Genomic DNA, 13,714 nt, shown 5'->3' with positions numbered 1-13,714 from the left:
AAATGTGCCCTAATTTTTCTTTCTGCAGCACTAATCATACTTTTTATGGAAAAATGAACCCCCTCATTTTGTTCCTTTTTAAGTTAAATGTTTTACGAGTTACCACTTTAATCCAAGCAAGATGGCTTCAGGTGTGCCATACGTTTATCATAAGTAGGACTGTTAGCGCTCTAGTAGTTCTTTGGAACACTCTGGGAAGCTGCAGTAGAACACAAAGGAATCAACTGACAGTCTCTGCCCTTGTTGGATGTACATGTTTTACTGAGAATGTCAGACTTCATTCTCACATGACTGAGAAAGATAATGTGAATTTACAGAAAATAAGCTCTCAGTTTAGCTTATAGATCACCTTCCAAACCTCTGTGGTAAAAGCATGAGAAAATATTTTTCTCTCAATCATGATATCCCATCAGAAGGCTTTTTCACATGGTGAAATCACCTTAGAACATACCACAATTCCTAAAATGAGTATGGTACCATCAACAAATGATTTATAATGTAACTAAAGTCTTAAAACCTTCTATTAACTGCAATGCTTTTTAATGAGGGGCTATCGTGTATATTGGTCCCAAGATGGCTGCCAACACTTCTTGGATGAAGTGCTGACAGCCAATCAGATCTCAGGATGAGATGTGTGGTTAGGCTCCGCCCACATATATATATGCTTTTAAATGCTATTTTCTCAGGAAATACTGAACAGATTTACACCAGACCTGCAAAAGGCACTTCCTTGACCTTATGGCTACCTCTCTGCCAAATTTCAAGTAATTCTGTTCAGCCGTTCGGGCTGTAGCTGTGTCTAAAGGTCCTATGGAAAAATGCATGGGGAAAATGCGTTTTGGGACCCCCCTTTTTTCTCGGCCCCTGCTTGACGAATCACCCCGAGACTTTCAGGGTAGGAGCTGAACAGAGCGCCCCATTAGTTTTGAAAATTTCGCGAGGATTCGTCAACCGGCGCCAAAGTTATTCAAAATAGAATTTTGAGATTTCCTATGGAAACTAGGTTGTAACTATAACTATCTACTGGCGACCGCCAGTAGATAATATATATATATATATATATATATATATATATATATATATATTCACTGAAAAAACCATAGGTTTCACACATGTTATAGTTAGCTGGACATTTTACTGATAAAAAACCATTGAAATTCCCCCGTTATAGTTAGTGCAGGCAACTAAAACTCACGCGACCGCAATCCTCTGCTGATGCTAATACTGTATTTAGACACTTATTTGCCCATGTCTTCTTCCATTAAATTTTAGCTATACATATATTACAAATATTTTTTTTTCATAAAGACACATATGTCATCAGCAGAGGATTGCGGTCGCGTGAGTTATAGTTGCCTGCACTAACTATAACGGGGGAATTTCAATGGTTTTTTATCAGTAAAATGTCCAGCTAACTATAACATGTGTGAAACCTATGGTTTTTTCAGTGAATTTGCAAGGTTTTTTAAATGCTAATTGTGGAGTTTCTATTCAATGCTGTAGAACTCAGTGATGTCATTAGAATGACATCACTGAGAGACTCTGTGAATGCTGCCAGTTGATGAAGCTGGAGGTTGCTCTATGGATGTGTACTTATCATCTTGAGAAATAAAGTACCTAAACTACTAACCACTGTCCCTGTGGTTACTACATTTTCATGGCGACGAGAAGACTGCGCAGGGGGCAGATAATTGAGTGACCTCCACCCCTGGAAAAGCAGATTGACATTGGAAGTACTGCTAATGAACTGTGAGTAAAAGAAATATTTCATCTTCACTTTGAGTTTGTCAATGCTTGTTTATACATGAAGCAACAAGCAAAAGAAGCTGTATATTTAATGGATTTTACCGAGTGGAATTGAAGAAATGAATAATTGTGGAGTTTCAATATTCATATTTACAGCCAACGGTGAAGATAATCATCATCATCAAACAGTCTTTATTTCGACTTCAAGTCATAAAAGACAATTTAAAAAACAAAACTCATCATTATTTACAAAAACACATTTAAAAAACATTTCATCATTAAACAATTCTAATTTTTTTTGGGCTGTGCATATAGAATTCATGGTACTAGTGCTAGGAGCAACATGATTTGTTTTACTGCATAAGCGGTATTCCTAATCGACCAGTTAAAAAAAAAAATATCTGCTTTCCATAAAAACAGTACTAAAAAGTGTAAAAAGGTTCCGTCATTATACTGGTTTACAATTAGGGCAGCTGAAGGGCTTTCAGTTTCCCGGCTCTTATTAACCACATCCATTTCAGAAATTTAGCTATGGCAATCACTATTATTTCAGAGCTATCGGATTGAAATATTCTTAGTGCAGAGATCCCCGTCTTTATACCCTTCTGAATGCAAACTGCTCTGATCCATCTTAGGCGGGGGGCCTTATATACAGGGCAAATAAACAAAATATGTGCTATGGTTTCTCGAAATATCTTACAGAAAGGGCACATTTGATCATTTTTGTTAGATGCCCATTTACAGGTAATCGTGTTCAATGGAAGAGTACCTACCCTGAACTGGTGATATAATTTCCTATCTTGAGGCAGTGTGATCAGATCCCAGTACTCCTCATACCCAGTAGAATGTTTCAACTCCAAAAAAACCTTGGTATGTGAAGGGTTTGTATGTGACTGGAATTCCACCAAGGATGTATATGTCCAGTAGGCCTCTTTCAACTCCTGTTTGGTGGGAAATGTTGTCCCCTGTGGATTGTCCCATAGATCCCCCATTCCTAAGGACTTTAAAAGGATTTTTACCTTTCTGAACCAGGGAATTTTTTCCCCTGTATCCATATTACGCGTCTCCAAAAGTGCCAACGCATAGTGGTTCAGTTCAGGGGTGACCCACAGTCTTCTCCAATAGGCAATTGGTCTAAATCTACAAATATTTTCTAGACTCTGACACCCCAAATCCATGCGAAGAGGTATTAATGGTGTAGATTTTGGGAGGCCTGTGATACAGCGAAGGAACCTATTATGTGCTTTTTGTAAGCCTGCTATATCAGACATCCCCCACAATTCAGCTCCATACAGCATGGAAGATCTTACTCTCGAGTCATAGATTTTTAATACTGGGGCTATGGGTTTGGTGGCTGACAGCTTAAATTCTCTAAGCAATGCGCCTGAAAGTTGCGCATGCTTAGAGATTAAATGGGCCACATGAGGCTTCCACTGTAACCTGGAGCCCAGTGTGATGCCCAGGTAATTAAAGCTGTCAGTCTGCTCTAGTAATTCCCCATTCATAAAAACTCTGCCCTTAATGATCCGGTGCCTATGCATTGTCATAAATTTAGTTTTGGAGACATTAACGGAAAGGCCGAAATCATTACAAAACTTTTCAAAGCTGACTATTGCCTTCTGTAACCCTTCCTGTGTTTTAGATAATAGGAGGGTATCATCGGCAAACATCAGAAGGGGGACGGGGATGCCATTCTGTTTAGGTGGATCGGTTGTAGAGTCTTGGTAGTATTCAATAACTTTATTTATATACAATGTAAATAATGTGGGTGCCAGCACACATCCTTGCCGGACACCCCTTTCAGTTGGGAAACTGTCAGTCACTTGGCTCTGGTTACCCCACCTAACCTGCGCATAATTATTTTCATGTAATGTAATCAAAATTGCAAGTAATTCGGGTGGGATGCCCTGATCACGGAGCGCTCTCCAGAGCCTGTCTCTCGGTACTAAATCAAAAGCAGCCTTTAAATCAACAAAGGCTGCATACAGTGTGCCTCCCCCCAGAATCACCCATTTCCAATATATTGTGGAAAATCTAAAAACTTGGTCCACCGTGCTGGTCAGGGGTCGAAAACCAGCCTGTAAAGTGGACATAATTCCTGATTCCTCAATCCAGGTCTGGACCCTGAGAAGGACCATTCTGGCCACCACTTTTTGAATACAGGCTATTAAACTAATTGGCCTGTAGTTTCCCGGGTCAGCTCGGTCACCCTTCTTATAAATTGGTACGATTTCAGCTCCCCGCCATAGATCTGGTACCATGGTGCCTTTAGCCAGAGTGTTCGCCAATAATTCGATATAAGGGACCCAGACTGATCTACTGTGCAAGAACAAGTCTGCAGGAATTTTGTCTAGACCCGGAGCCCTACCTTTAGGAATTAAATTGAGGGCACATTCGACATCTTTTTTGGTGAACACTAATGTAGTAACTGGCAGAGGGGGGCTAAGAGAAGCTAGTACGGGTGGCGGGACATTATTCATATTTGCAAACTGGGATTTGAAGTGCTTTACCCATTTTTCTGGTGCGACATGGTTAACCGGGGCTGGTTTTTGGTTTCCCATGCCCCACCTCACAAGATGCCAGAAGTCCGTTGAATCTCTGGACTGACTGGCTGCCAATAATTCGTCCCAGTATTTAGTGTCCCAGGTTTTTTTCGCCACATTTTGTGTCTTTTTGTAGTGGATCCTTGCCACCCTTATAACTTCCCTATCGGTGGATCGCACAGCATTAGCTAAGGATTTGTAAGCGAGCCTACAATTTTTATCATACCATGATGCTTGTTTTCTATTCCCCTTACCAGGGTGCTTTTTCCTGGGAATATTAAAAAAAGTACTAAGTTTAAGAAAAAGGGTCGAATGGGTGTGAATTACCCTACTGCAGCAGTCCTCAAAATCCAGCTGCCCCCGCATTTCAGTTGTTGCTTCATTTACCATTTCATTCATTTTATTAATCATTTCAGGCTTGCACAGACACTCTGCCCATCTAAGCCGCCGAGTATCATTTGTCAAGATGATATCGCCTATCAAATCTACATGTATTGACCCCTGCCCTTTGTATAACTGCAGCTCAAGGCTTAAAGGATTATGGTCACTTTCAATACGTTCTATAACTATCATGTCAAGTATGTTAGACCAAAATTCAAGATTTGCCAGTATATAATCTATTCTACTGGTGCACAATCCGTTATTAAAAGTTGGATTGCCCTGCTTATCACCTCGGGTCCTGCCATTCACTGCTCTCAAACCATACTCAAGACTGAAAGTCTTGAGTTGTAGGGCGGCCTGGGTCCACCGTTTGATAGGGGCAAGGCTAAGACTGGGAATCTGCCAGCAGACATCCTCTGCCTCCGTAAGCTCCAGGTCAGTTTGATCCAGGGGCTCAAAGGAGCAATTGAAATCACCACAAATTAGCATATCAGCCCGTCCCTTCCAAATATTGACATAATGTCCCAGTGTTGTTACAACTTCTGAAAGCTTCCCTCCTGGCTTTCCTCTGGCATATACATTAAAAATAATAAGCTCACCAAACAATAAAGATTTCAGCTTAACCGCCAGAATATCCCTTGAATCAATTTCAAGTTGTGAAATAGTAAAACCGTCGTCCTGTTTTACCCAGGTAGTCAATCCCCCCTTGGGTCTCCCTCTATTTGTTTTTGTTGCAGGTATTGCAAAGTGGAGATACCCAGTTCTATATTGGGGTTCTAAGGCCCATGTTTCTTGCATGTTTACTATCATAAAATTGTCAATGAAAGTGGCCCAGTCACTGGAGGTCAACTTGTTTTTTAAACCAGCCACATTCCATGAAACTAGAAACTGGCTCTCCGCATTACAAGTAGTGTCATTTGGGACAGTTACAGAAACTTCTGTGCCATTGATATTCCATTTTTCACAAGACTTATTTCCGTTACCCTCTCCCGAATGATCAGTATAACATAATTTATCTTGGGAGTTATTTAGCATAGAAGAGCCTGTAGCCCCAGCATAAATCTCGTAATTATTTAGACCATGATTAGGTGTATCATTTAAGCGGTCTCCTTGAGTAGTTAATTTTATGCTACGAGCAAAATTGATTGATACATTGATAGTAACACCAGCCGGAATGAAACCTCTATCGGGTATACTTAAATCAGTGGGTGAAAACCTATCCAAAGTCTCAGCCGTACCCACTAGCTCCTCCCCGGGTGGCTGTAAACTTCAATCACAAGTATCCAAACCACTAAGAATGTTAAACCGGTTAGAGACCTCCAGTGGGGTAAAAAGTGCCGGGTGATCCCGGCTCCTATGTACAGGGAAACCTGGCCTAGTAGGTACCAAATTCCACTCAGGGTCTTCTGACGTTATGGCTAAGTTCCTGAGATTCGACACATCGGGAAGTTTAATATTAGATAGTGTGTAACCCCTAGTCTGGTGGGAGAATACAGCAGATCGTGGATAGAAATAGGTCAGGGGACGTGGAGTAATGCAGCTACCTGAGTTGACCCCTGTCCAGCTCAGGACGTGACGCACTGCATTTCGGTCTCTAAAGTTTATCACAACCACATCCCTCCCTTATGTCCTTAGGTCTACCCCCCAACCATTGGAGCCGGCGTACATGAATTATTTCGCCATTAATGTTACTAGTGATAGGCCTATGTAGTGCCAGCCAATGTACTATTTTATTCTTTAATTGGAAGAAACCTTCTATCTTATTTGCTGAAAGCTCAGGAACCCCCGTTAGAATCACTACATAGGGGACAGCCTCAGGTGGGAGATCCGGTAGGGGACCCCTAGACTGATTTCCTTGGATCTGCCTCCGGCCTCCCTCCTCATGTCTCTGTAACCCATCTGAACAGTTACCCGTACCATTAGTGATATTGTTTTCAGGGATTGTGAGATGGGAAGTTGTAGTAACTGGCGCGTTACACACAGGAACATTTAGCTGGTTAGTAATACTATTACTCGCAGTAAGATTAGAAATCGGGACTAGCACTCTTGTTAAGTTACTACCAGGGGACAGGTCGCCTAGAGATGGATTAGTAGGAACTATGTTTACGGCTAACCCGTTATCACTTGGTGGTGGACGAGTTTTAACAACAGGATTTCCCCCGGATGAGTGGGCTTGGGCCTGATTGGGTTCTGATTGAGCTTTTAATTGTATAGGACAAGACTTCCCATCAAGGTCTGCTTCAATTTTCCCTAGTCGGTTCTCAATTTTTTCCAACCTTTCTACAATTGCTAAAGTATAAGAACGCAATATCAGTTCGAAAGTGTCCACAAGATTACTAGTGATTTCGATATTGGACCCATTATGTTTAGAACGATGTTCGATGTTGTATGCCACCTCTGTATGTGCAGAGGTCGGCGCTGGTATGGAAACAGTGTCTAATCCGGGCACGTCCTTAGTAATTACAGTGGATATAACTTTAGAACTGGAGGGGGTCGCCTTCTTCCCAAAGACGGTGTGGCTCATCCTTTGTTTTATAAGTTCCATCCCTTTACGTCTCCTCTTAGCAGGTGGTGGAAGTTGCCTTGCTGATTGTACAGCTTTCTTAGGTTTCTTAGACTTATGGAAGGTAGGTGACACAATTTGCGAAGTTCCTGAAGAACTGGGTGGGTCAAGTGACGATTCAATGATGACAGTTCCAGTAGAGGAAGTACAGGGTGCTACACAATCTCTCAACAGGAAAGGTACACCTTCTGTACTTAGAGTATCATCAACAAGGGCAGGTACAGGAATACAATCATTTGCAGGGGTAGCTGTGGAATTGTGCTCAGACAATGCCCTGGTTTTAATTATTTCAATAGAGCGTCTGCGTTCAAGTCTTCGCTCTGCTAGGGAAGACTCAGTTGTTCCTGCAAATGGAGTCTTGATTAGATAATTATCCAAGGTACCATTCTTTACAGTTCCCAGTCTATCAACCATGGCTGGAAATGGACTCGGCATACTTGTAGTCATAGTGATATATATCAAATGCTCAAAATGCCACAATAAAAGAATAAATACAACTTACAATGGGATGTATTCCTAGTTCTCAGCGTCTATGCAGGGTGCTGTACCGGGGCCGGTCTCGTCGGTCCACGGAGGGCCACAGAGGGCCCGCCCTTTGCCCGGGCTTAGCCCGGCGTCGCCCGCCCGCGCGCGTCCCGCGTGGCGGGATTCCAGGGTCCAATAAATATCCCCCGCTGACTTAGGGGAGTGGCCGGCAATCACGCTGGTGCCCCGCTGGAACCTGGGGATTGTAGTCCTGTGTCCTGCTGGCTGTCAGTTGGCAGCAAACGGCGATATCCGCTAACGAAGCGTCTCCCGCGAAGCGGGAGGCGCGAGCGGTAGAAGTAGCCCCCGCTGACTTGGGGGAGTGGCCGGCAATCACGCTGGTGCCCCGCTGGAACCTGGGGATTGTAGTCCTGTGTCCTGCTGGCTGTCAGTTGGCAGCAAACGGCGATATCCGCTAACGAAGATAATTAAACTTGCTGTTAAATTGTGGCCAAAAGAGTTAAGTGACACGAAGCTAGTGAAGGTTTAATCTATTAAACTTGAAATCAAACGTTTTGTCTAAACACGGTGAAGATTTGAACAATTCTGAAGCCTAATACGATTAGGGCGAGGGAAAAAAGCACTTAACTGTTCAAAAAACGAAGCGCGTGCAAGCAAGCGTGTAAAAAAGCCATTAGCAAGGAGGCTAATGCAAAGTAAACAAGTAAGCACTTAGATTATAAAAAATTCAACATCGCATCTAGCGCGCGATCGTGAACAAAGCCAAGCACTCAGGCAAATTAAAAGTAAACATCTCGTCTAGCGCGTGAGCTTGACACGACACGAGGGATCCAAGAACAAAGCCAAGCACTTAGGCTAATTGAAAGTAAACATTGCATTCGGCGCGCGAGCGTTAAGGAACACGAAGGATCAAGTTAAAAGGATTTCCATTAACAGTGTGAAACAAAATGCAAGGGAAGCAAGCTTAACCCCTTCGGTGCTCATGACGGAATGGTTCCGTCATGACCCACGGTTGAGCTGTGCTCATGACGGAACCATTCCGTCATGACCACGCCCGCGCAAGATTCCGCCAGCACAGCGGCGGAATCTGCGCAGCATCGAAGGGGTTAACAGCTATTTAATGGGAAATGAAGCCTAAGTGAAGTTGCGTGTGAAAAAACATCGCGTTACGAAGCAAACAGTGTCAAAGTGAAATGTATACTGCTGGTTACCATAGTAATTGATCTTTCTTCAACAAATTATTCAAGACACTGATTTTCACTGATTCTTACCGAAATTAATTATTTTTGGAACTCTGCAAAGTAATCCATGTCATCTGATGTGGCTCCCTGAAATTGGTGAAAGGAAAGAAGGACTTGCTCTAAAGTACATTTAGTTGTGGAAAGAAAAGAAAGACTTGTATCTACAACTTCTATAGAGAAATATATGCAGGAATGTAATTATTTTAGATTGTTGTTTTAGATAATTATTTTAGTCTATTTTTATAGTTTATTTTTTTAATTAGTTTTGTTAGCTTGTTATTTGTATTTTGAATTGCAGGAATGTCTGATCAAGGTATGTCTGCTCCACCTTCGTTCTTACCGATACCTGGTGAACCTACAATTCCATGGAAACGGTGGAAAAACATTTTTTTAACATATATTTTAGCCATTGGTGGTGATAAATATGGACCATTAAGAAGGCAAGCTATTTTATTACATCATCTAGGGACAGAGGGAAGGAGAATATATGACGATCTTCCCGGAATTTCTTTAGGTGTAGGTGATGGTCAACCTATAAATGTTTATGAGATGTCAATACAGATGCTGGAGAAACATTTTACCCCAAAACTCAGTGTGGTGTTTGAGAGACATAAATTATTTTGTCGTGTGCAAGCACATGATGAGGATATAATGACTTATGTGGCATCATTACGCGGACTAGCTGTAACATGCGAATTTCAAATGCTGACAGAATCTTTGATTCGCGACCAGATTGTGAGATGCACCAACAATAGAAAAATAAAAGAAAGACTTCTATCTCTAGATCCTACCTTAGATGAAGCAGTACAGATTGCTAGAAGCTTAGAACACACTGATGTGTGGATGAAAGAAATTGACATTGGGAAATTAAATATGAAATCTTCAGAAAAGGAAGTAGTTAATCTTGATGTGGAAGAAGTAGGTCTGAAAAAAGTGACTAAACCAGAAGTTTCACATTCTCATTCATCTAATTTTAAAAATGAAAAAAGTACTAATATGCTCAATACCTCTAATGCATCGAGTGGAACTTTTAGAAAAAGAATTACATGTTACAGGTGTGGGTGTCCTGGACATATTGCGTCTAGCCTAGCATGTGGTGCTAGGAGCGTAACATGTAGGTTGTGTGGAAGAAAAGGTCATTTAGCGAAAATGTGTAGGACTAGAGGTCAAACTTCCAGTGTAAAAATGGTGGAAAATTTGGGGGAAGTAAGAGAGGAATTAATGCTTTCCATTGATGAATTTGATGTATCAGAACGTAAAGAAAGTATTAGTGTGGTTAGTAATAATAATATAAAAATGGAAAGTACTGAAAAATTAGAAAAACCCCATTGTGACATTATTTTAGAAAAGACGGAAGTCAAAGTGTTAGCAGACTCAGGTAGTTTGTTTACACTAATTTCAAGGGAAGTTTACTTAAATGAGTTAAAGAAAAATTTGCCTGAGTTACAAAACTCAGATATAAGTGCTGTGGGGTATGGTGGAAAGAGAATAAACATCATAGGGATGTTGTGGATGGATATCTTTTTCAAAGGTAACAGCGTTCATGGTAGAATATACATAACTGAAGACGGGTCGAATCTTTTAGGGTGGCGACACCAAAAAGATCTCAATATAATTCTCGATCCCAATTCCAAGGAGCCAGTCATGATAGTTGAACCTGCTCATGAATGTAGTTTGCCTGTTTCCGATGGTAATTCTGAGTGGGGGAGAAAATTAATGTTGTCATTTCCGCAGGTTTTTTCTGATGATTTGGGGATGCTCAAAAATTTCAGTCACCGGATTATTTTAAAGAAGAATGCTCGCCCAGTGGTACATAAGGTCAGATCCATACCTTTACTAATGAGGGAACCATTACAGAAGGAACTTGACAAACTTTTGGAATGTAAAGTTATTGAACCCATTGAGTCATCGGAGTGGCTTTCTCCGATCGTTGTCGCACCGAAGGATGGAAACAAAATTCGTCTCTGTATTGATTTAAGAGACTTAAATCAAAATATATGGGTGGATCGGCAACCATTGCCAAATATAACAGAAATGCTAAGTGTTATGGGTGGTGGAAAAGTATTTAGTGTCTTAGACATGTCAGCTGCTTACCACCAGATAAATCTGCATCCTGAGTCACGAGCTCTAACCTCTTTTGTTACACCGCTGGGGGCTTTCCGCTATCGACGCATGCCTTTCGGTCTAGCTTCGGCATCTGCCGTGTTCCAAAGGATCATGCAAGATATTTTTAAGGGGATGGATGGTGTGTTGTGCTTTCAGGACGACATCATGGTGGTGGGAAGATCTTTTATGGACCATGATGAATTGTTAAATAATGTTTTGAAAAAGATTGCTAGTCGTGGGTTGACCATCAAGAAAGAAAAGTGTCAGATAAGGAAGGAAAAAGTAGATTATTTAGGGCATGAGATATCTGCTGAGGGGATTAAACCTAAGAGAAGCATAATAAAGGCAATTGTAGATGCTCCACAACCAACTGATAAAGATTTATTGAAATCATTCCTTGGGTTAGCGGAATATTGCTCAAAATTTATATCAGGATTTTCAGAGATTGTGGAACCTATGAGGATGTTGTTAAAAAAAGGAGTATCATTTAATTGGAATGTTTCATGTGAAGAGGCGTTTGAAAAGATTAAATCGTCTTTGGTTAGTGCTCCTACTCTAGCCCATTTTGATGTGACTAAGAAAACAATTCTGACAACTGATGCAAGTAATATAGGATTGGGTGCTGTATTAACTCAAAAATCAATGGAGGGTGAAAGTGTGATTGGGTTTGCATCAAGACGTTTGCAGGGAGCAGAGAAGTCCTACTCCGCCATTGAGAAGGAAGCGTTGGGTTGTTGTTGGGCAATAAACCATTTTAAATTTTATTTGTGGGGTTTACCATTTGTTCTAAAAACAGATCATAAACCATTGGTACACATTTTTAAAGGTGGAAAAGGGCTTGAAGGTGGTGTGACTCCAAGGATATCCCGGTGGCTTTTGTCAATATTAGATTATAATTTCTCGATTGAGTTTGTAAGAGGTAAAAAAAATATCATTGCTGATTGTTTGTCGCGTATGCCAGTTGAGGGACAGGAGGAAGATTCATTCTTGGTATATGAAGTAGAATCTATGTGCGATATTAATGATTTGGATTTGGCATTGAAACAGGAAGAATGGAATGAAGCTTTAGACAAGGATGAAGAATACATGGTGCTTAAAAAAGTCATACGTGATGGTTGGAATAGTGAGCTTGATATCAATGAAGAGTTGAAAAAGTATTTAAAAGTTAAAGACCAGTTAAGCATTCAAAAGAACAGAGTTTTGAGATGCAACCGAGTGGTTCCCCCTAAGATGTTGAGAGGAAAGTTACTTAAATTGGTACACGAAGGACACTTAGGTAGGAGCATGTGTAAAAGAAGGTTGAGGCAGAGTTTTTGGTGGCCTGAAATGGACAGAGATGTGGAAACGATTGTAAAAGAATGTCAGCCATGCTGCAATAGTGATAAATGCAGAGTAATTCGTCAGCCTCCTCTGGGCTCCCTTGACGTTCCGGATCGGCCATGGGAGAAAGTGGCGATGGATTTTTTGGGTCCTATTAACAGGCTGGGTATGAGAAGTAGATTCTTAATAGTTCTAGTTGATTACCATAGCAAGTGGTTTATGATAAAGCCTGTAGAACATATTACATCTGAGGTGGTCATTGATTTTTTAAAGAGTGCATTTTTGGAAGAAGGAATACCTAAATGCTTAGTTACAGACAATGGAGTGCAACTTGTTTCCACGATAATGGCAAGGTTTCTCTCAAATCTTGGTATCAAACATGAGAGGGTGGCAGTATTCAGGCCTCAAGCTAACGGGTTGGTTGAGCGAGTGAATCGTATTATAATGGACAATATTCAATTGTCATTAAGTAATGGATTGAGATGGAGAGAAGAGTTAAATAAAATGGTGTGGGCACACAGAGTAACTCCACATTCTGTCACAGGTGTATCCCCTTTTGTGGCTTTAAAAGGGAGAGAACCAGCAAGGAAAGAGTCACCTGTATGGTTACAAAAGAAAAATCAGGTGTGGGTAGATCGAGAAAGAATTGCAGAAAGAGTTAGAGAGTCTCAAGAAAGAAATAAAGATGATTATAATAAGAGAAAAGGAGTGAAGGATATAAAAATTGCAGTTGGTGACTGGGTGATCACTAAAAGAATGGGTTTGGTTAAAAAAGGGGAAAGTAAGTTTTCCAAACCTCAAAAAGTGGTAAAGGTAATGAATTATGTGGTAACTCTTGCTGATGGGAAAATATGGAGCATGGGGAACTTGTGCAAAATTGATGTCCCAAATTCTTGTGAATGATTATATTTCTGTATCTCCAAATTCTTGTGAATGATTATATTTCTGTATCTCTTAGGATTAATGAATGTTTTGTTATTGCTATGAATGCTAATCTGTACAGTAGTTGTTGTTTTTGGATTATTTTATTGTTAACTCTTTGTAAGGGGGGAGATGTGTGGAGTTTCTATTCAATGCTGTAGAACTCAGTGATGTCATTAGAATGACATCACTGAGAGACTCTGTGAATGCTGCCAGTTGATGAAGCTGGAGGTTGCTCTATGGATGTGTACTTATCATCTTGAGAAATAAAGTACCTAAACTACTAACCACTGTCCCTGTGGTTACTACACTAATTCCTAACTATAACGTGTGTGAAACCTATGTTTTTTTCAGTGAATTTGTACGGTTTTTTAAATGCTAAGTTACTTTACGCCATACGTGGCGTG

General features: G+C 40.8%; 1 protein-coding gene across 1 annotated transcript; it reads left to right on the top strand.

The window, feature by feature from the left end:
* The first annotated feature begins 9,260 nt into the window (after positions 1 to 9,260).
* Positions 9,261 to 13,350, top strand: LOC146796249 (uncharacterized). The gene is made up of 2 exons (XM_085631281.1): positions 9,261 to 9,878; positions 13,345 to 13,350. The coding sequence occupies exons 1-2, from the start codon at positions 9,261 to 9,263 to the stop codon at positions 13,348 to 13,350; spliced, it is 624 nt and encodes a 207-aa protein (XP_085487407.1).
* Positions 13,351 to 13,714: the final 364 nt, after the last annotated feature.

The sequence above is a fragment of the Triturus cristatus genome, chromosome 10 (genome assembly GCF_964204655.1).
Source record: "Triturus cristatus chromosome 10, aTriCri1.1, whole genome shotgun sequence".
Lineage (NCBI taxonomy): Eukaryota > Metazoa > Chordata > Amphibia > Caudata > Salamandridae > Triturus > Triturus cristatus.
Note: the sequence above shows the minus strand (reverse complement) of the source record. Positions and strands in the feature narration are given on the sequence as shown.

Bases quoted from the DNA above. Each gene is read 5' to 3' on its own strand.
- LOC146796249 (XM_085631281.1), top strand. From the start codon at position 9,261: ATGTCTGATCAAGGTATGTCTGCTCCACCTTCGTTCTTACCGATACCT.